Source organism: Euleptes europaea, chromosome 9 (genome assembly GCF_029931775.1).
Source record: "Euleptes europaea isolate rEulEur1 chromosome 9, rEulEur1.hap1, whole genome shotgun sequence".
Classification (NCBI taxonomy): Eukaryota; Metazoa; Chordata; class Lepidosauria; order Squamata; family Sphaerodactylidae; genus Euleptes; species Euleptes europaea.
In genome coordinates, this window is record NC_079320.1 from 78119214 (window position 1) to 78141590 (window position 22377).

General features: G+C 47.3%; 1 protein-coding gene across 1 annotated transcript in view; it reads right to left on the reverse strand.

Moving 5' to 3' along the window:
• STIM2 (stromal interaction molecule 2) overlaps positions 1 to 22377 on the reverse strand; it is a 65033-nt gene that overhangs the window by 32515 nt on the left and 10141 nt on the right. The window contains exon 2 of the mRNA XM_056855103.1: positions 2732 to 2846. Coding sequence (XP_056711081.1) covers positions 2732 to 2846 — 115 coding nt within the window. The remainder of the gene's footprint in view (positions 1 to 2731; positions 2847 to 22377) is intronic.

Genomic DNA, 22377 nt, shown 5'->3' on the forward strand with positions numbered 1-22377 from the left:
TACCACCGGATCAAGTTCATCAGTTTTGCTGAATAAATTTCAACTAAAAAGTTTTGATTTTAAATAATGTGCAATTAATTGTTACTGTTTTGAGATTTTTATTGTTATTATCTTCTTTAGTGCATCATGCAAACCCCTATTTTGAACAATGTTTTTTATAGGATAGGGGGGCTCTGGGGTTGAGTTTGTGGGTCCAAGGAGGCGGTGGCCCAAAAAGTTTGGGAACCGCTGAACTAAAGGATGATTAAATTCATCTGGTCATTTATGACCTTGGAATGCTCACAAAACCTGGTCCAACAAGATCCCATGTACAGAACAAAAGCAAATAAAACTACGTTATGAGTAATAAAAGCATTTGATTATGACGGGCAATCAGTGATGCGCTACGTGCAAAATTCATTAAGACACAAAACAAAAATGTCTGCATTTACATTGTGGTGTTTTTTCCACTGATAAACCAAGAACTAGGCACTGATTTATTTTGTAATCATTTCCACGGTAACACCATCAGGACCAATAGATTTAGCACACACATGAAAATTTTTATTAGCTTTGATATGGTAAAGGGACTTGGCATATGTTTCAGGCCAGAAAATATTCTAAAATGTATTTTGAAAATACATGTTGCACTTCACCATCTAGTCCATGGCAGCTCACATACTGTGAATTCACTAAAATGTTTCTTTTGGATCACTAGAATAGTCTGGGCTGTTACAATTTCACTCAAACTAAAAAAAACTGTGGAAATGGATGCCACCTCAACTTTAGCACAATGTGAATAGTATGGTCTAACTTTTTTTGCTTGCTTACAACTTTGGTTCCTTGCAGTTAGGCCAGGGGTCTGCAAACTGCGGCTCCCGAGCCACATGCGGCTCTTTGGCCCATTGAGTGCGGCTCTCCGAACTTGGTTCGGAGCCCCTGCTCTCGCGCCTGCTTGCGCCGGCAGCCAGGCTGCGGAGCCGGCGCGCTTGAGAGAGAGAGAGAGAGAGAGAGAGAGAGAGAGAGAGAGAGAGAGAGAGAGAGAGAGAGAGAGAGAGAGAGAGAGAGAGAGAGAGAGAGAGAGAGAGCAGGCGCGCTGTCTCCCCCCCCCCCTGCGCCATGGAGAATGGCCAGGTCCCCCTTTCCCTTGCCCTCAATGGTTGGGAGGCTAAAGCCTCCCCTCCCCTCTAGCCGCGGAATTGCTGGGCGGGCAGCTCGGCAGTTCCTGCCCCCCCCCGCCTGTTGGGCGGGGCGGGCTTCCTTTGGTAAACCTGGCCTCCGGCTGAGTCCCATTGGGAGGCCATGCCTACCCACTGGCTTCCTTGGTGGTAGACCTGGACTCCAAGGAGGGGAAAAAGTCCCCCTTCAGAGGCCAGGTCTACCAATTGGCTTCTCTGGGCCTCCGGAGGCCAGGTCTACTGCCAAGAAAGCCAATGGGTAGACCTGGCCTCCCAATGGGGCTCAGCCGGAGGCCAGGTCTACCAATAGGCTTTTATGGCGGTAGACCAGGCCTCCAGACGAGGACTCCAGACGGGGAGGGGGAAATGGCAGGGACTTACAATTTAATTTTTATCAATAAATAAGAACACTATTAAGTATGATATCAAGTTTTATTCAGTGTACCTATAGTTTAATTAAGACTTAAAACTTTAATTAAAGTTTATTAAGTTAATAAACAGTGTACCTACCTATATAGTTTAAGTTTAAGAAATTTGGCTCTCAAAAGAAATCTCAGTCGTTGTACTGTTGATATTTGACTCTTCTGACTAATGAGTTTGCCGACCCCTGAGCTAGGCCTTCTCTTGATTTTTAAATAGGCTTTTTCCTAAACTGCCATTGACATTACATTCGCTATGCCTAATAGGCATTCCTTGCCATTATTTTTGATACATAAGCAAACTATTATTAAACATTTATACAATCCTGAGCCCACACTCACAGTTACATTACCAGTATGTGAGGAACACATGTTTCGGGGTATATAAAAAATTAGTTTCAAATTGTCAGCACTTTTGATTTTTCATCAGATTTTCCTGGAATTTGGCAAGACTATCCCATCACTCTGAAATTTGGCAAAAGAATTTCCTCCCTCTTTCCTAGGCCATGTGTACATCCTTTCCTGGGCTCCTTCCAGCACTACTAGTGAAATCTGCATGGGATTTTACACAGAATGCAAGTAAGAGGCTTTAGGATTTACATAAAGTCTAGTTAGAATTATAATTGGTTGATTTCTACGGTGAATTGTTTTTTAAAGAAATGCTAATCATTTAATATATATAGGATGATAAAATGATCAACATATATATCTTAAGAAGTATAAACATTTATTTAATTAAACATAAATATATTGGATTGTTACATTTGTTTGTTTAATAATTCTTCAACTCTGACTCAGTTTATGTACTTATATATTTGGAAAAATGCTTTTTCTACATTGGATGATCTCCTTTCCCTCCTTCTGTTTTTCCTTTGTACCCCCTTATTAAAATAAAAAATATATTTTAAAAACATTGTCCATATTTCAGATCTTTCCATATTTTGGATGTCCGGATAAGGGATACTCAACATGTACTTGACTATTACTTTGGGAATCTGCATTGAATCGGCATAGCTACACAGCCTCTAGTTTGTTGTGTCCACCAACAGACTCTGAGCCAGTCGCCAGACTTTTTCCTGCAGTTTCCCAGCTATATTCACTAATGACATCAGTAAAACTTGCAGGATAGGAATAGAGCAGTTTCAGCTGCCTTACCTTCAGACGTTTTCCAGCGTTTCCACAGATCTTCAATGGTGATGTGCTTGTCTTCTCTGTGCAAGTGGCTGTGTTTATTGGAGGCATCCTTGTATTTCATATCTTCTCTAATAAACTAGAGATGTAAAAGAAAGTTAGGTCAGAGTGTTTTTGCAACCAAAGGGTCGATGCTGTGCCTTCCACCCCTGCACCGGTGAGCTCAAAGACTCATCTTCAGCCTTGCCCAACACTAACCCATCTCTTACATCCATTTTGAGATCTTCAGCTGCCACGAAGGATTTACTGGGGCTCAAAAACACAGCACTTAATTCTGGCTTCAGATGTGGTGTGGACTAGATGACGTTCCCCTAAATTTCCATGTGTGAGATCGTCGCCATCATTTCTTTAAAAAAAAAATCAACCAACTCAAGCTCACCAATATGTGCACACAAGCATCCTTGAAAGTATAAACACAAAGTGAGAGGGTGGGATGAAAGATCCAAAACAGAATTGGGATAAAGAGAGGAGAAGACCAGAAAGTGGGCTTCATGGGGCAGGGCTCAACGAATCATAGCGGAAATTTCCATTACCTATGCAAACTCCCAGTTCCCTGACCCAGGGATGGACAATGACACTGTCAGTCTTCTGAAGAGAAACTGGCCAGTCCAATCCAAACTCCTGCTTACTAATCCTTCCCATTGGCAAGAACACCAAACCAAATTACCCCTTTGCAAGGAGACAGAAGCACCAGAAAGGCACGCCAACTTTCCCCACTTTTTAAAAATATATCCTTCAAGGTGCACAGTTCCTGTATCAACGCATGAATGTCTCCTTTTCTGGTAAGCATTAGATGAAATCTGACAAGCTTTGTACATTGAAGAAGAATTGGTTTTTATATGCCAATTTTCTCTACCTTTTAAGGAGAATCAAACCGGTTTATCTTCTTCCCTTCCTCTCCCCACAACAGACACCTTGTGAGGTAGGTGAGTCTGAGTTTGCAGAGAAGAGAACTGTGACTAGCCCAAGGTCACCCAGCTACCTTCATGTGGAGGAGTGGGGAATCAAACTCGGTTCTCCAGATTAGAGTCCGCTGCTCCTAACCACTACACCTCCAAGCAGCAACGCGGTGCTCTGTTTGTCCAAAGCAAAAAGACAACAGCTGAACAACAGACAACAACTCCGAAATGAACATAGGAGGTATTTTATTGTTCTTGTTTTGGGAGGAAAATGGGACTCTTTATTTCTACCCCTGGAGAAGTCAATCTTTGCAATGGACTTGCAAAGTTTTAGTAGTGTTGCGCTCCTAACATTCATCACCAAACCCTTATCAGTTAACACTCACGCCTTTACAAAGGAACCAATGTTTCACAGCTTGTTCCCACTTTATATTTCCCCAGTCACATTTTTAGAAGACGTAGCACACAAGCAGTTACAAACTGGCTAAAACACAAATGTTCAAATTGGAAGGCAAACTACATAATCCTGCAGCCCTGTTCTGATCAGCTAGAGTCATGTGTTGAATCTGTTTTACAAGGAACCAAAGACAGCAGCTGGGAAAGATGGCAAAGAGGAATTATCGTTTTTCAATCCCACCGCACATACACACCCTTCTACAGGTAGAAATGTAAAACATGCATTGAGGAGAGTAAATTGGAACCTCATGCTGCTGTGCGAAGTGTCATTACAGCGGTAGCAAATTTGGCATTTATGAATGGTTCTGTCCCACAGGGTTGGGCTCTGACCACGCTGTCTCAGACTGGCACGCAACAAAACAAATGGCAATAATTGGTAAATAAGACCCGTGGCGCAGAGTGGTAATCTGCAGTACTGCAGTCCAAGCTCTGCTCACGACCTGAGTTCAATCTCAACGGAAGTTGGTTTCAGGTTGCCGGGTCAAGGTTGACTCAGCCTTCCATCCTTCTGAGGTCGGTCAAATGAGTACCCAGCTTGCTGGGGGTAAAGGGAAGATGACTAGGGAAGGCACTGGCAAACCACCCCGCAAACAAAGTCTGCCTAGTAAACGTCGGGATGTGACGTCACCCCATGGGTCAGGAATGATCTGGTGCTTATACAGGGGACCTTTACCTTTTTAAGACTACAGTACTCTCCAGTTCCAAAGGAAGCAACCTAGGTTCAGTGTTATCCCCTGGTACTTCTCAACACTTGAAGAAGCTGGGTGAGATGCACTTGCACAGAATAGGGGGGACACTGAAATCTCTATTCCCCATAGATGTAAATGCCCAGGGGGAAAAAGCCCAATAAATTAGGGGGCTGAGCCAGGCTTTAAAAAAAATCCCTAAAAGACAAACTGGAAATTGTGAGGGCCACTTTAAGAAGTGCTATGAAATATTTTCTCTTGTGGTGTGAGAGAAATGCTTTCAAAGACAAGATTTTACTCATGAAAATGGGTTGGATTCAGTAGCTTTCCCACTCAATATCACCCAATCTCCCTCCTTACTACAGCCCCGACCACATCCATCCCATGATCCCTAGCATACTTTTTATGGCACATTTTGTCTTTTCATAATAGCATCAAGCAACAACTTTATGTTAAAAATATACAAATGATACTTATTCTGGTGGTCAAAAAAAAGCTGGTTGAATCCAACCCAATGTGTGGTATGAAATGTTTTTATGTACTGGAAATGTGTTACCCATTTTTTACGTTCACTTTTGCAATCTAAGAGGTAACAAAAAATAAAGATAAACTTGCTTAGACACCACAAGTTGCAGCAGTATGCAGTTCTCTCTAACACCAGCCATGTTAACAATTTTGCTTGTAAAAAACTAAGACATTTATACTTTTAAATTTCATAAATATGCGTGTCACAACCACATTCTTGGTCCTCAGCTCCCCTGCACTGAAGTATGTGCCAGAGGGGTCAGGTATTTTAAAAAAGCTTTTCCTCTCCAACCCCCCTCTATCTGGCGTTGTTCCTCCAGTAGGTGAACTGCCAACAACAACAGCATCCACCCCTTTATGCTTTTATCTTGGCTCTCTTGCACATAGGATGTTCCGGAGGGGTGTTTGTGCAACTGATTCACAGGCTTTTGTACTTCTGTTCCCTCCCATTCCTATTCAGGATTGACAGAGTAGGTCAGCATAACCCAATGGCTGTCAGTATTGTGCATAAGATTTTCTGAGCAGTCAATTCACACCCAAAACAATAGCACAAATCTTTAATAATGAAACATAAATCCTAGCAAGGACTAATAACTGGGAATGATCCGTAGAAAGACAGCTTTAAAGCAGAATACTGACAGGAAATATGAAACGGTATCTTGCTAACTAATCCTAAACTTAGAAAGACCCTCAAGAACAGGTCCAAGATCTAACATTTTGGTTCAGACTGGCAGTTGCCTGCCTGACAGCCCAACAAGTCAGACTAACACTTTTATCTATTTTCCTACAGCCTAGGAGTTCCTGTTTTAGCTCAATCAGAATTTAGCGGTGCACATTCAGAGTTTGCCTCCAAGTCTGCTCTTGTCCAATCACTTGAAAAGTCTGAATAACAAAGATCAAGCTGCCAAGGAGGAAACCAGTAATGATTTATCACAATACTTACCAGCTTGGCAAAATGGGCAAACTAAAAATGGGATTCAGGTTTTTGGTTAGCTCATAGTTCATTATATACCTGACTTGCCAATTCCTGGGATGTAATTTAGTATTTCATTGCCCCAGCACACAACCTTGTGTTACTCTAACAGCACATTTTGCCCTTTCAGAACAATGTCAAGTAACAATTTTATATCTTAAATAAGATTTAAAATTATGCATTTCATGTTGTTAACATAGTAAAATCATTTTATGCTGTTAACATCATAAAATCAATCTAGGTCTGGTAAGAATTTAAGTAATGCATATATTACAAATTTTCTCCAAATTTGCATTCTCCCCCCCCCCCGAAAAACCACAGAAAGCCACGTTTTTCCCATGGCTTGAAAATTCCTAGAAATTTTACATCTCTATTCCCCCATCTACAAGTCTGAAGTAGTACAATCTACAACACATGTAATATCTCAAAACATTAAAATCTCATTCATCTGCATGGATACACCCAACCAAACTCTTGGGTCTTCTGCCACTATTCATTAGGTGCTTACACGTATGAAATCATGGAATAGGAAATAATGTCACACATTATACCTTCATACTTTTCATCTCAAATTCTTCCTTGCCTTGACTTTCCCTGTTGTCAGTTTGCACTTCCTTCTTGCAAACAAGACATCCCCATTTTCACAGGAAGTCATCTTCTAGTCTATAGCTTCCTTGGAACTCCACAGGCTGGCATACTTTCGGATGGGCTTTCTCCCATCATTAATTTGGGGCATACATTCGATTCAAGCAACTATTGCAGTGGCCTTGAATAACCTCCAAGGCTCTTGAAAGGAACTGGGGAGGAGGACAAGGTTTGGAAAGGGGAGGGACCTCATCAGTGTGAGGCCCCGGTCGCCTTGTCCTGCTGAGACCTCTCAAATCTGACCTGCAGTCTCCTCTTTTCAGTTTTTAATTAAGTCTCTCTCTCTTTTGAGGGGGGAATCGTGTCTTTATTATCTTAAAGGATTCCACTACTCTCCCTTCTGAACTTAAATATTTCCCGGGCCATTTTCTACTTATGCACCCCACCCACTCTTTGCAACGCATCCAACTCAGATTACAGTGTGTTCCCATGGGCCCAGATTTTCCTGTGATGGCCAACTGATATGCATGCATCACATTTTCTTCTACGTTGCCTTTGAGTGGTTGCAACAGTGCTAGAACCGAGTATGCGCAGAGTTCTACACATTAGTTCAGCAGTCACTCTAACCATCCCAGCCAGTGGCAGTGGGCTACAAATCATAGCTAAATAAATCCCACTGTGGCTGCCCACTGCAAGATGATTGTGTAATCTAGCCTTAAGGAAACAGTACAAAGAGGGACAGAATGAAGTGTTTTCCAGTCTCTGCACACCCATTGTAAACCTACAGCTAAGTGCTTAAACGCATGTACTAGGCCTCTGTATAAACATACCTATGTACAACTCGTTATGTTTTTTAAAGGAGAAACGCAGTGCCTATATACAGGAAAATACAAGCTAATTATTAATCCTGCCAACAAACCACATTTACTGTATGCATGATACTTTCATGACACCTTAATATTCCTGTCTAGAAAAGGCGATTTATGTTTAAGCAAGCAATTATTTTCCTGGCTTTGAAAACATCCTTGTTCCTCTTTATTCCTGTTAACAGGATTTTATGAAAACATCCCAGTGTCTGAGGGCCCTTCCTAGTCCCTTTATGCCATCCCAACAGCTATAGCCTACCCAAATGCACCTACAAGCTTTCCTCCACATGTAGCACACCCTATGCCAATCCTCTAGTGCCCAAATTGGTAAGGAATATGGGCAAGGACCTTGAAAGGACTGCAAGAGCAAATGAAGCTGCAAAATGTAGCTTTGTTTACCTACTGCAAAATGTAGCTTTGTTTACCTCTTTCTGCTCTGAGGAAGAAGGGCATCTTGAAGCTTTGGGTTTTTCCACCCATTGCTTGGGAAGGCAGGATCAGTTTTCAGCTTCCTGTCTCTCTGTCTCTCTAGGACAATAACACAAACTCTTAACAGGTAAACAGAAAACTCACTTTAAGGTAGTGAAGACAACATGTATAAAACATGAAAACTGTGTCACTGGACCACTGAGGAAGATACCAGGGAACAGGAACATGAAGGAAAAAACTATATAAAATGGGATCATCCCTTGTAGACAAGAGAGACCACCCAGGAAATTGTTTATTCCTTTTTGGGTGGGCAAGATGCCCTTCTTCTTCAGAGTGGAAAGAGCCGTCTCGGTAAGTAAACAAGGCTACATTCTCGCTCTGAGAAAGGGCATCTTGAAGCTTTGGGATGTCCAAGAGCTGATGTCACGGGTGGGAGTTCAGTCCTCATCATCAACAACATGTTGTAGAATCCTTCTACCGAAGGCGGCTTCCGCCAATGCGTAGGTGTCGATGCGGTAATAGCAAGTGAAAGTGGACACTGAGGACCATGTGGCCGTCCTACAAATTTCTTCCACCGAAGCTTGTCGATTGGAGGCTGCGGTGGTGACAGCACTTCGGATGGAGTGCGCTGTGATGCCTTCCAGGACAGGAAGCTTGGTGGCCCTGTTGGCCTCTGTGACTCAAGGAGTGACGAGACAACCAACGTCCTTTATTGGGAGGTGAGATGGAAACGAAGAGGGCGTCTGAGGACCTGAATGGAGCAGTGCGGTTGATGTAGACTCCGAGCGCTCTTCGCACGTCCAGAGTGTGCCATTGCTTTTCCTTCGAGTTAGAAGAACAAGGGCAGAAGGAGGGGAGATGGATCTCCTGTTGCCTATGGAAGATGGAATTTATCTTGGGGGTGAACGCCGGGTCTAGGCGAAGGGTCGCCTCATCTTTGCGGAAGACACAGAGCTCTTTATGTATGGAGAGAGCGCCCAGCTCAGACCCTTCTGGCTGACATGATGGTTGTAAGGAAGATTGCCTTGAGCCCGAGGATTCTGAGTGGAACTTCTTTGAGAGGTTCAAATGGAACTTTAGTCAGTACCTGTAGTACGACATTCAGCCTCCAGGATGGAAATCTGTGAATGGGAGGAGGATTGGTCTGTGCGACTCCCTTGAGAAAGGCTCTCATCTGTGGATGGATGGCGAGCTAGTGGCCGTTGAGGGACGGAATGATTGTGGAGAAAGCTGAAATCTGCTTCCTGAGGATGGCTGGCCTGAGATGTGGGAGGCTCTGTCCTGTAGGAAAGTGAGCAGGGAGGATAGGTATATGGAGACAGGGTCTTTTGCCTTCCTCCGACACCATCTCACAAAGGCGTTCCAGGTGTAGTCATAGATTCTTCTGGTGGAAGGTCGTCTGGCTTGTAGAATGGTGGAAATTACATCTTCACTCAGCCCCATTTGTGCTAGCCTGAGCCTTTCAATGTCCAGACGGTTAGTTTGAACCAGTCTGGGGTTGGATGTAAGATGGGTCCCTGGTGAAGGAGGCCTGGAACTGAAGGGAGGTGTCACGGGTTCCGGGTGGACATTTCCCTGAGATGCTCGTACCACGGGTGATGTGGCCAATCTGGAGCGATCAGAACTACTGTGGCTCTCTCTAGTCGTATCTTCCTGAGCACCTTCGGAAGAATTGGCAGTGGTGGAAAAGCATACAGGGTCCCCTTTGGCCATGGTGCCAGGAGAGCGTCGACCTGCTCCGCCTGGGGATGGTAGAACCTTGTGAAGAACCTGGGGAGTATATGGTTCATCCCAGATGTGAATAGGTCTACCTCAAGAGGGCCTGACTTCATCAGGATCATTTGGAAGACTTGCGGGCACAGCGACCATTCCCCGTCTACTGAACGGCGGCTTAGCCAGTCAGCTTGTACGTTCAGAGACCCTTGGATGTGTTGGACCCTTGGAAGCCTGAGCTGGCGGGGTGACCAAGCAGTGCTTCGGTCCCCGCAGCCATTCTGGACCTTTTCCACTTGCCACGGAGCTTGACTTTAGGTGGCGCTTTGCTCCCACCTTTTGGGAGGTCACCTTCTTGGAGGACTTTACAAGTTCCCTCACGTCCTCAGCCTCCATTGCTGTATCTGCTCAGTCCTTGGGGGCTTCTCCACCTCCCTCAGTTCCCTGAGGGAGGAGACCTGGATCGTAGTCGGACACGGAAAGAAGATCGTCTTCCCGATTGACCTGGGTAGATGTGGCCATTTTGAAGCTTTCTAACGTTCGGAGAAGCAAAGACAAAGAGAAGGACAGAGGAGGACAGAAACGCCTTTAAAAAAAAAACAGTAAGAGAAAGAGTATGGAAAGAATAAGAAAGAGCAGTCCTAGCCTAAAAACTAACTAGATTAACTACTAGACTAATAGGAAGGAGCACAGCAGAGCTATGCAGCAAGCGTGCTCTCCCCAGCAAGGCAGGAATGAAAGTGGAAGCTGTAGGCTTTCCCGCCAGAGAGACAGGAAGCTGAAAACTGATCCTGCCTTCCCAAGCAATGGGTGGGAAAACCCAAAGCTTCAAGATGCCCTTCCCTCAGAGCGGGAATGCTAAAGGTGCAGGGACTGTACTATTATTACAGGGCAGGGGACACTCTCCAGGCGCAGAGCTGCTCTGAGCAGGAAGTCCAAGAGCTTTCTTCTCCCTGATTTGCAAGCAGTAATAGTCAGGCTTTCATGACAGACACAAGCAGCACGCTGTTCAACTGCACGCTTTTTTCCAAGTCTTTGACCGAAGCGGAAATCAAAACCTCTACTTTTAGAGTAACTATCAAGTGCATTTCTTTTTAGTTAAAACATTCTCACTTTCATTTGTCAAGCTCCATTTCATTTGCCAAGTTCTCTTCTGGAAAGGGTAGGGGCAAGCAAGCCTCCAATTTAAAAAAACAAAAACAAATCGAAGACAAAAGATACTTTCAGTTACAGTCCCCTGGGAATAGGCTTAAGGCATTAAGAAGCAATCAACAAACTACATTAGCAACAACAATGAAAGGAGAGATAAGGTGATAAAACAGACTTTGTAAGAAACAAGGTACAGTTTCACCAAGTAGTTAACACAGAAAAATACTCAATTTTTATTTTATTTTATCACTCTTATAACCCACTCTACCCCAGCAAGCAAACAGCCTGCAAATGAAGGTTTGCCTGACTGGCTATTAAGGTCCCCATAATGACCTTTGATTTTCACTAGCCCATGAAGTTGTTCTGACATTAAAGAAGGCAGCAATTAAGATGGCTTTAGGCTGCAACCATTATTGGCCTTAGCAGCTCTGTTTTCTCCTCCTCCCCTTTCCCCATAAAATCCTTTGCTGAGCTCTAAGTCGCTCAGAGGCCTTCAAATGGAATAGCTGACTTCTGCTGCATTAAATGCAGGGATGGGACTGAATCCGCACTGGAGCCTGGGACCTGACCCCTCCCCAATTCTGCTGCCACTACAAATGGAACCTTGGCTTACCTGTGAGGCTTCCTTCTCTACTGAGGGAGGAGGGCATCTTATCAGTGGGTCTTTCCATCCTATGCTCAGGGAGGCAGGAGTTAAATTCTTCAGATCCTGTCCTCTGGCTAGGACCGCTCCCTGCTGCCCAGTTCGAGGACCAAGTTTCCCTCTAACTCTTGATTCCATTCATGGCTGTAGACCAATTTCGGAATAATGCATCTGCTTGTCGTATCTTCACCCTGGGCGGGCAAGATGTTCTCCTCCCTCAGTAGAGAAGGAACCCTCACAGGTAAGCCAAGGTTCCATTCTCCAACTGAGCTCGGAGGACATCTTATCAGCGGGATCTTCAAAAGCTGTGTTCCCTTGGGTAAGTTAATCCTCTGATACGATGTGCTGGAGAACTCTTCTGCCGAAGGTTGCATCAGACGAGGAAAAGGAATCAATCTTGAAGTGCCTCGTGAAGATGGAGAGGCTGGACCAAGTGGCTGCTTTGCAAATCTCCTCGACCGACGCTTGCCTGTCAAATGGCGCCGAGGTGGCCGAACTGCGGACAGAGTGAGCGGTACTTCCGCTCGGGACCGGGCTGTTGCTGTGCTGGTAGCATAACTGAATACATTGACATATGCACTGGCTTATCGCGGCATTGGACATCTTCTTGCCCATGTTGGGAGGAGATACTGAAATGAACAGAGAGTCCGAACGTCTCAGGCACTCAGTCCGGCGTAGATAAATCCGCAAGGCCCTTCTTAGATCGAGGGTGTGCCACGTCTTCTCCCTCGGATGCGAAGGTCGAGGACAAAAGGATGGGAGATTAATCTCCTGTTGGCGATGAAATCTGGAGTTTATCTTTGGGACAAATGACGGATCAGAACCACCTTATCGGCGTGGAAGACGCATAGTCCCTGTCTGGAGGATAGAGCTCCCAACTCCGAGACCCTTCTGGCCGAGGTCACTGCCATAAGGAAGATGACCTTCATCCGGAGAAAATTCAGAGGAACCTCTTTTAAAGTTTCAAACGGGTGTCTAGTCAAGGCACGGAGCACCACGTTAAGGCGCCACGTTGGAAATCTGTGCACTACCGGTGGAGAAATGGCTGAAACACCTTTGAGGAAGGTAAGTATGTGAGGATGTTTGCCAATGGGAAAGCCATCAAGGAGTGGGATTACCGTGGCTATGGCCGCTACTTGTCTCCGAAGGGTGGAGGCCTTCAGGTTCTTTGACACTCCGTCTTGGAGGAACTCCAGGATGTTACCGGTAGACACGGCCATCGGATCCAGAAGCTTGCGTCCATACCACAAAGCAAAGGTCTTCCAGGAAAGGTTGTAAATTCGAATGGTAGATTTCTTTCTGGCGGATTGCATGGTGGACACGACCTCTGGAGAGTAGCCTAGTGTTAACATTTGTTGCCTTTCAAGTCCCAGGCGGTCAGTTGGAGCCAAGCCGGATTCGGATGTAGGAGAGGTCCTTGATGGAGAAGGTCCTGGACCGGTGGAAGAGGCCAAGGATCCTGCAGAGAGAGCTCCCTCAGAGTGGGGTACAATGGTCTTCGAGGCCAATGAGGGGCAATGAAGATGACGTGTGCTCTCTCCTGTCTGACCTTCCAAAGGACTTTTAGCATGATGGGAAGAGGAGGGAAGGCGAAGAGAAGACCCCGTGACCACGGAGATTCCAGTGCATCTATTCCCTCTGCTCCTGAGTAATTGAACCTCAAAAAGTACCTGGGTGTCTGGTGATTTCTGTGTGAGGCGAACAGGTCTACCAGAGGATGACCAAATCTCTTCGTTATCTAGAGGAAGACTTCCGTCTTCAGAGACCACTCCCCCTCGTCTACCTGTTGATGGCTGAGCCAGTTCGCCTGGGTGTTCAGAGTCCCTTTGACGTGCTCCGCTCGAAGGGATGACAGATGAGCTTCTGCCCAGTTTAGGATGGTGTCGGCCTCTGTGTGAAGGGACGAGGAACAAGACCCTCTTTGTTTGTTTAGGTGGGCCTTTGCTGCGACATTGTCCATTCGTACAAGCACGTGCTGGCCCTCTAGCATCGGCTGGAATCGAAGAAAAGCATGGTGAATCGCCTATAACTCTAGTCTGTTTATGTGTAGATTCTTTTCTGCATCGTTCCACTGTCCCTGTGCAATGTGTTGAAAGAGGGTGGCTCCCCAACCCTCCAGGCTGGCATCCGTGAAGAGTTGTATGCTGGTCATCTGTAGATAACAACGACCCTTGTTGAGGTTGGAAGGTTTGGTCCACCACCTCAGGTTGCTCTTCACAGAGAGTGGCAGGGAGAAGAGAGGATTCCTCTTTTGTAGGGTTTGGGTTTGAAAGGGTTTGAGAAACCACTGCAGTCTTCTCATGTGGAATCGTGCCAAAGGAACCGCATCTGTACATGACACCATGAGGCCTTGGAGCTTGACTAAAGTGGATAGGCCTATGGATCTGGAGGAGATGACTGTCCTCGTTATTTCCACTAAGTTGGAGCTCTTGTCCTTTGGGAGAAAAACCATGTTCCTGGATGTGTCTATTATCACTCCTAGGTGGTGGATAGACTGTGCTGGGCAAAGGGAGCTCTTGTTCCGATTCACCAGGATGCCATGTTGCTCCAGAGTCGAAAGGACAGTGGATGTGTGCTGCAGGGACAGTTGTTTCGACGGGGCACTTACCAGGATATCGTCTAGGTAAGGGAAGACATGAATCCCCCTCTCTCTTAGGTGAGCCACCAAGGTCACTAGGACCTTCGAAAAGACCCTCGGGGCGGAAGAGAGGCCGAAGGGGAGGGCCCGGAACTGGTAGTGCCATTGGCTGCAAGAGAAGCATAGATATCTGCGGTGGTTCGGGTGTATCAGAATATGCATGTACGCTTCTGTAAGGTCTATAGACGTCAGGAAGGCAAGTGGGCACAGAGCTTCGATGATCGAGCGCAGTGTCTCCATTCTGAAGAGTCTGAGATGCACAAACTTGTTCACATGCTTCAAGTTTAAGATGGCTCGCCAATCCCCATTCCTTTTTGGCACTGTGAAAAAGAATGAGTACACCCCTGCGCACTGCTCTGGCAAAGGAACGTGTTCTATGGCCTTGATATCTAGCAGATAGTCTATGGCGGCTTGAGTGCGGGCCCACTTTTCTCGCTTGAAGGCGGTGGGAGAGATGATGAAGCGATCTGGAAGAGTCTTCCAAAACTCTATTGCGTAACCCTCGTCAATGATCTTCTGTACCCAAGAGTCTGGGCGAGTGGATTCCCAAACTCGGGAGAACCAATGAAGTCTCCCCCCACCGGATGTGAGCTGTAGTCATTGCTTTCCGGGTTTGTCTGTGAATCTGTTGCCCTTGTCTTGGTTTTGATTGTACTGGGAGGATTTTCCGAATCTGGATCCCCCACGAAAGGAGCCTCGGCCCGAGGACCAGTTGCCCTGCCTCCGTTCTAAGGCGGGCCAGGGTGTGTGAGGTTCTAAAGGGACGAAAGGAGGATTTCCCCTCTTTCCGTAGGTACTTAGGGAGCGCCTTCTTCTTGTCCTTTGTTTCAATGAGAATCTCATCGAGCTTGGAACCAAAAAGACGATCTCCCTCAAAGGGGTAACCCAGGAGGATAGACTTGGATCCATTGTCGACAGACCAGGACCTAAGCCAGAGGGCCCTCCTAGTTATGGAAGTCGCCACCAAGGCTCTAGCCAACAAGGTCATAGAGTCCAAAGTGGCATCTGCTAAAAAGTTGACGGCCTTGAGAAGCCTGTTCAGGCCACCCGAGACCCTTCTATTGGCGGGGGGGGGGACCAGTTCAATCAACTTCCTAGCCCACATAATGCATGCCCGAACAAACAGGGTGGCAGTAGCAGATGCTTGAATTGAAGTAGCGGAAGCTTCATGGGCTTTTTTAGCAGCATAATCTGCCTTTCTATCCAGATGATCTTTAATATTGCCTGCTCCATCCTCAGAAAGCAGGGCATTAGACTGGAGAACCGCCACTGGAGCTTCCACCACAGGGACCTGTAGGAGGTTCATGGCCCTGGGTTCTATGGAATACATCCTTTTAATGGAAGGGGGGAATTGTCTATTGGACATCGGTTTGTTCCACTCAGCCTTTAAGAGATCCTCAAAGTATTCAGGGAAGGGCACCACCAGTGACTTAGATCTCAGTCTGGCAAAAAATTCTTTATTGCCTCTGAACTTGGCCTTACTCTTGGAGGCCTCCATCTCGCCTTCCTCATGCAATTCTATGGTGGCTAGGACCTTAGATAACATGGTCTGGTAGTCCTCACCAGAAAAAAGGCGAGACTGTTGATCCTGGGGTGGCACACCCTCCCCTCTTTTCTCGTCGCCTGAGGAAAACTCGCCCTCCTCTCTATTGCTTTCGTCTGAAGAAGGTGAACAAGCCCTAATAGTGGAGGGGGTTTTGCGAGCCGCCTTGGTAGGCCAGGCAAAGCTACTGCAGCTGGAGGGTTCTCCGGCCCTATGACCGGATTGGTGCAAAGCCACCTTGGTAGGGGAAGAGGCTCTGGAGCTGGCTATTTCTCTGAGAGAGGTTTTTCCCGCCTGTGCAAACTCCTCTCTAAGGGCTTGTCATGGGGAGAGTAAGCCAACGACCTGCTCTTCGTCTCCCAACATGAGCTCCTCTATCGCTCTGTCCCCCGTTGCCGCCATTCTCTCCTTCAGTGAGGAATGAGTGCGGGCGAGTTGGATGGTTGGAGGGGGGGAGTCGGGGGAATACAAAAGGGCAACAGACACTGAAAGCAGTAAGAAACAAAATGAAAGGATAGCTAACACCAAGGTTAAGTACAGAAGAAGAAATGCAGGACAGGAGAAGAAAGTTGAAGAAAATAGAAGGTAAGAAAAACAAGGCTTGCAGAGCTAGCCACTAAACCTGCTTTCCCCTCTAAGGCAGGAGGAGAACTGGGCAGCAGGGGGCGGTCCTAGCCAGAGGACAGGATCTGAAGAATTTAACTCCTGCCTCCCTGAGCATAGGATGGAAAGACCCGCTGATAAGATGTCCTTCGAGCTCAGTTGGAGAATGAGGCAGAAACATCATAACATCTCTTATCTTAATCTCCTTGTAAGCACTGTACTACTGATACGTTTGTGGTCCTGAGTCTTTGGGACTGAATGGGAAAGAAACCTAAAGAAACAGCCTAGAGAAAGCAGGGGCTATCACCAATATGTTTAACAAGAGATAATATCAACACACAAACAAGGGCCGAACACTCCCTGCCAATAACCAAAACTGGTTTTAGCCAAAGCTACATTATAATCACAATTCTGATGCATCGTAGTACAGGGGTACTCACTCTGGGGCTCCCACTGAGTCATATTTGCCATCAACCAAAAGAGCCACATTTACTTCCATCCATGGCATGAGGCCTGAACGTCAGGTAGGCTCACCGCTTGCCCATTCCACTGGTGGCAGCTGTGTCAAGAAGGGAATCACCTGCCAACCGCAAGTCTACTGGGAAAGGGCCTGGCCCACTCTCCTGAAACTTGGGGCAGGTGACATACTGGGGAACCATGTCCTGAACAGCCATTTGTGGCACCTGAACCATGGAGTCAGTATCACTTCTGTAGTCCATATTGCTCTAGGTCTGCATTTGGGAAATAAAGTATTTATTGATTTATTTGATTTTTGTCCTGCTCTTCCCAAACGAGTCAAGCTCAGAGCAGCTAACAACATTCTATGTCATGAAATAAAACATACAAACCAATATAACCAATATAAACTATAACCAGAGATTAACATGCATCTAAAAATACCTGAAAAGAAAAGAGCCTTGGTTTCACTTACCGTGAAGGCTTCTTCTGCTCGTAGGTAAGAAGGGCGTCTTCAGTCTGGTTATTTTCCTTTATTTGCTAGGGAAGGCAGGAATCAACAAAATTTGTAGGCCTTCCGGTTCTCTAGGGGAAATGACCCCCTCCCTTCGGAACGCCTCAGTAGTTGAAAAGCTTAAAAATGCCAATATATAGTAATCCTTATAATTCTTGCCCCTAATAAACGAGGAACACAGGGACGGAAAAAACAACTGGTAACGAGAAACAATCATTCAACTTCAACATTGAGGAAACACGTCTTACAGAAGACACCCTCCCGTAGCAGTAGCTATCTCCTTCTGTTTCTCTCTCTCTCTCTTTTTTTTTTTTTTTTTTTTTTTAACTAGGGCGGGGAAGACGCCCTTCTTACCTACGAGCAGAAGAAGCCTTCACGGTAAGTGAAACCAAGGCTCTTTCTCGCTCTAGGTAAGAAGGGCGTCTTCAGTCTGGGACTTACCAGAGCTATTTGTGAACTTGGGTGGGAATTAGGTCTCCTGTACAGTCTGAAGGACTCCCAGACCAAAGGCACATGCCTCTCTGGAAAAAGAGTCCACTTTATAATGTCTGGTAAATGTTGACAAGGAAGACCAAGTAGCAGCATTACATATTTGTTCCAAAGACACCTTGTGTCTAAATGCTACCGTGGTGGCCGAACTCCTGACCGAGTGTGCGGTGATGCCAGGTGGAGTTCCCACTCCGGAAGTCTTATAGGCCTGGGCAATACAGGCCTTAATGGTGCTACTAATAGCTGCCCGAGACATGGCGCCTCCCTTATTGGGTGCCGTCAAGGTAATGAAGAGACGCTCTGACTTTCTAATATGTTGAGTCTTTCTGATGTAAATGCGCAAGGCCCTTTTTACATCTAGGGAGTGCCATTCTCTCTCCTTCTGATTAGAAGGATTCGGAAAGAAGGTAGGAAGGACCACCTCCTGTTCAAGGTGAAAGCGAGTCTGAATCTTTGGAATGAAAGAAGGATCAGTACGGAGAATCACTCTATTCTTGCGAAATATGCAAAGATCTGGCCTGACGGAGAGTGCTCCAAGTTCCGAAACCCTTCTGGCTGAAGTGACTGCGGTAAGAAACAAGGTTTTCATGCGGAGCCACTTAAGGTCAACTTTTCTAAGGGGTTCAAACGGTGGTTTGGTCAAGGCTAGCAGAACCGAACGCAAATTCCAAGAAGGGAATCTATGAACCACCGCAGGGGATGTCAATTTAACTCCTCTAAGGAAGGCACAGATGTGAGGATGCTTTGTTAGAGGGTACCGACCTATACGAGGTACCAGCGTGGCTATTGCGGCCAATTGTCGTCGTAATGTGGAGACTTTAAGACCGAGTTTATGTCCGTCTTTGAGGAAGGATAAGACGTCAGGTACCTTCGGTTTTAGTGGATTCTTGGAGTTGCGGTGACACCAAGTGGCGAACACCTTCCAGGTAGCTCCGTATATCCTTTGTGTGGCCGGTCTTCTGCTGGCTAAGATGGTATCTACGATGTCGGCACTGTACCCCTGATCTAAGAGGCCTCGCCTTTCAAGTGCCAAACGGTTAGACGATACCACCCGGGATCCGGGTGACAAATCGGTCCTTGGAGCAGAAGGTCCTGTCTGACTGGAAGTCGCCAGGGAGGCTGAATGGATAGCTGTTGTAATACCGGATACCAAGGTCTCCTTGGCCAGTCCGGAGCTATGAACAGTACTGTGGTCCGAAGGCTCCGAATGCGCCGGAGCACTCTGGGAATGAGAGGTAGAGGTGGGAATGCGTAGAGCAGTCCGTTCGGCCACGGGGATAGGAGAGCATCCGTCCCTTCCGCTCCGGCCTGGTGATATCTGGAATAGAACCTTTTGAGCTGGGAGTTGGCTGGAGTGGCGAAAAGGTCTACTTGTGGAAGGCCAAACCTGTTGACCATCTGATTGAATACCTCTGGGTGTAAGGCCCACTCGGCTTCGTCGAGGCGTTGCCTGCTGAGCCAATCGGCCTGGGTGTTCAGCACCCCTCTGATGTGTTCCGCTGATATCGAGGCTAGATGGATCTCGGCCCACTCCAGTATCTTGGAGGCTTGCTTGTGGAGAGACGACGATCTGGATCCTCCCTGCTTGTTTATATGAGCCTTTGTGGCTATGTTGTCTGTTCTGATGAGGAGATGAGTCCCCTGCAACTGGGGACCGAAGTGCAGAAGGGCATTCCATACAGCAGTTATCTCTAGGAAGTTGATGCTCCTTGTCTGCTGACTGAGATCCCAGACTCCCTGCGCTGGTTGGCCTTGGAGAGTAGCTCCCCATCCCGTTAGACTTGCGTCTGTGAACAACTGAGTAGGTGTTTCGTGGATGTAAGGGAGACCCCGAGATAGGTTGGATGGGAGCGTCCACCAAGTCAGGCTCGCTCGAGCAGCGTCCGAGAGAATCAGTAATTTGTTCCGCTTTTTGGCAATGTCCTTCTGGAACGGTTGAAGGAACCACTGTAAGGGCCTTGCCCTGAAACGAGCCCATGGTACCGACGGGATGCACGACACCATGTGTCCCTGGAGCTTGGCAAGTGTCATAAGACGAGATGTCTGGGTAGCAGCCACCTGTTTGGCTAATGACGAGATGGATTCCACCTTGTCCTTCGTGAGGATGAGGGAGTTGGTTGTAGTGTCTATGACCACACCGAGATGAGTCAGCGTCTGAGAAGGAACCAGTTGACTTTTGTCCCAATTGATGAGGAAGCCATGGTCCTGTAGAATCTTGATCACGATGTTGGTGTGAATCCGACTGAGTTCTTGAGAGGGAGAACATATGAGGATGTCGTCCAGGTACGGGTGTACCTGGACTCCCTGTTTGCGGGCCTCTACCATGAGGGTCACCAATATCTTGGTGAAGACCCTTGGGGCGGAAGTTAGACCGAAAGGTAGGGCCCGAAACTGATAATGGTCCTCCTGGCAGGAGAAGCGAAGGTACTTCCTGTGCATTGGATGGATGGGGACGTGGAGATACGCTTCGGTGAGGTCCACCGAGGTAAGGAAGGCTCGAGGTGTTAAGGTCTCCGAGATGGACTTCAGAGTTTCCATCCTGAATTTCCTGTAGATGACAAATTTGTTCACCCATTTGAGGTTCAGGATGGCTCTCCAGTCCCCATTTTTCTTCGGAACCGTGAAAAACACGGAATAGACTCCCAAGGAACGCTCGGAGGACTCGACGGGCTCTATGGCCTGGATGTCTAGCAGATGTTGGATGGCTTCTCTTGTTCGGAGCAATTTTTCTTTGCCTAGATTTATTTTGGAGATGAATCTTGCTGGTGGGGTCCTGCGAAACTCGAGTAGATATCCTTGAGCGATGATGGAGGATACCCAATGATCCGCATGTGATGCCTGCCAAGTTTTCGCAAAGCGAGAGAGGCGGCCCCCCACCGGGTCGATCCTGGAGTCATTGTTTGGGTTGTTGAGGCCCATACCCAGACCTGTCAGGAGGATGGGAAGAGCGTGGGGATCTGGAGAAACGACCTCCCCTCCGAAAGGAACCCCTGGCGGAGGCCCAGGATCCCTTTCGTTGATCGCCCCTAAATCTCTGGAGTGTGTGGGAGGAACGAAAGGAACGTGAGAAGGACCTTTGCTCCCGCTTGTAGCTCTTGGGAAGAGCTTTTTTCTTGTCTCTTGTTTCAACTAGAATAGGGTCTAGTTGGTCGCCAAAGAGCTTGTTTCCCTGATACGGGAATCCCATCAGGTCAGCCTTGGAATGGTGGTCCACCTGCCAAGGTCGAAGCCAGAGGGCTCTCCTAGTTGCTAACTGGGTGGCAATGGCTCTGGCAGAAAAAGAGAGAGTGTCTAAAGAAGAGTCGGCCAGAAAGGTGACCGCTTTTAGGACTCTGGACACTCCCTCCTGGGCTTTCTTATTTCCTTTAGGAACGATCTGTTGAAGTTTGCATGTCCACACAATGGCCGCTCTGGACACTAAGGCTGAAGTGACCGAAGCGCTGACAGCTAGAGCAGAAGCCTCGTGTGTTCTCTTGAGAGAGATCTCAGCTTTCCTGTCTAGAGGATCTCTGATGGATCCCTTACCGTCTCTAGCCACAACGTCATTGGAGTGCAACGCACACACAGGTGCTTCCACTATCGGGGGTTGCAGTAATCGGGCCGTGTCAGGGGCTAAGTCATAGAACTTCTTAGCAATGGCAGGAGTCTGTCTGCCTGCTAAAGGCTTTTCCCATTCAGCAGTAATGAGAGAGGTGAAATAGTCTGGGACTGGTATGACCCGAGCGGGGTTGGCATGCCTGTGGAAAAATTCCTTGGAACCCTTAAGCTTGTCTGGAGCTTGTGGGTCCTGTGGTTCAGATACGTCCAAGGCCTCTAGAGTCTTAATCAAGAGCGAGGGGAAATCCTCCTGAGGGAAAAGCCTTAGCTGTTTCTCCTCTGGCTTAGGCAGATCTTCCTCAGTGGATGAATAATCCCCTTCTTCATTCTCCTCATCCGAAGAGTCTGGAGAGGATTGGGCCTGCATTACTACCGACCCCCTGGGTTGGTGGGAGGATTTGCTGGAGACAGGCCTCTCACCCGCAGGCACAGCTTGTCTATGCTGTGTACTAGAGCCCTCTAGAGGATCCTGATAGTCCTCTGGGTCTCTGATTGAGGGGGTGGGGGTCCGCTGGGCCGCTTGTAGGCCGTCAACAAAAACACTTCTTAGGAGCTCCGTGAGCTCAGCTCTTAAGGCAGCCATTCCCCCCAACTCCAAAACCCCCGCGAGCGTCTGTACCTTACCGGTAGACGTTAGTTGTGCTGCCGAAGAGGGGTCTGGAGCTCCATCGCCGCTTGGGGAAGCCTGGCTAGCAGCCGCGGCGGTAAGCAGGGGTCTCTCCTTGCCGAATGGGTCCGCGGAGCTTTCAGCCGCCCGCGGGGTCCTCGGCGCCGGGCTAGCAGCCTCGGCAGGCGTCCGGCTAGCAGCCGCGCCTAACTTGACCCTCTCCGCCACCGATGTGGCGG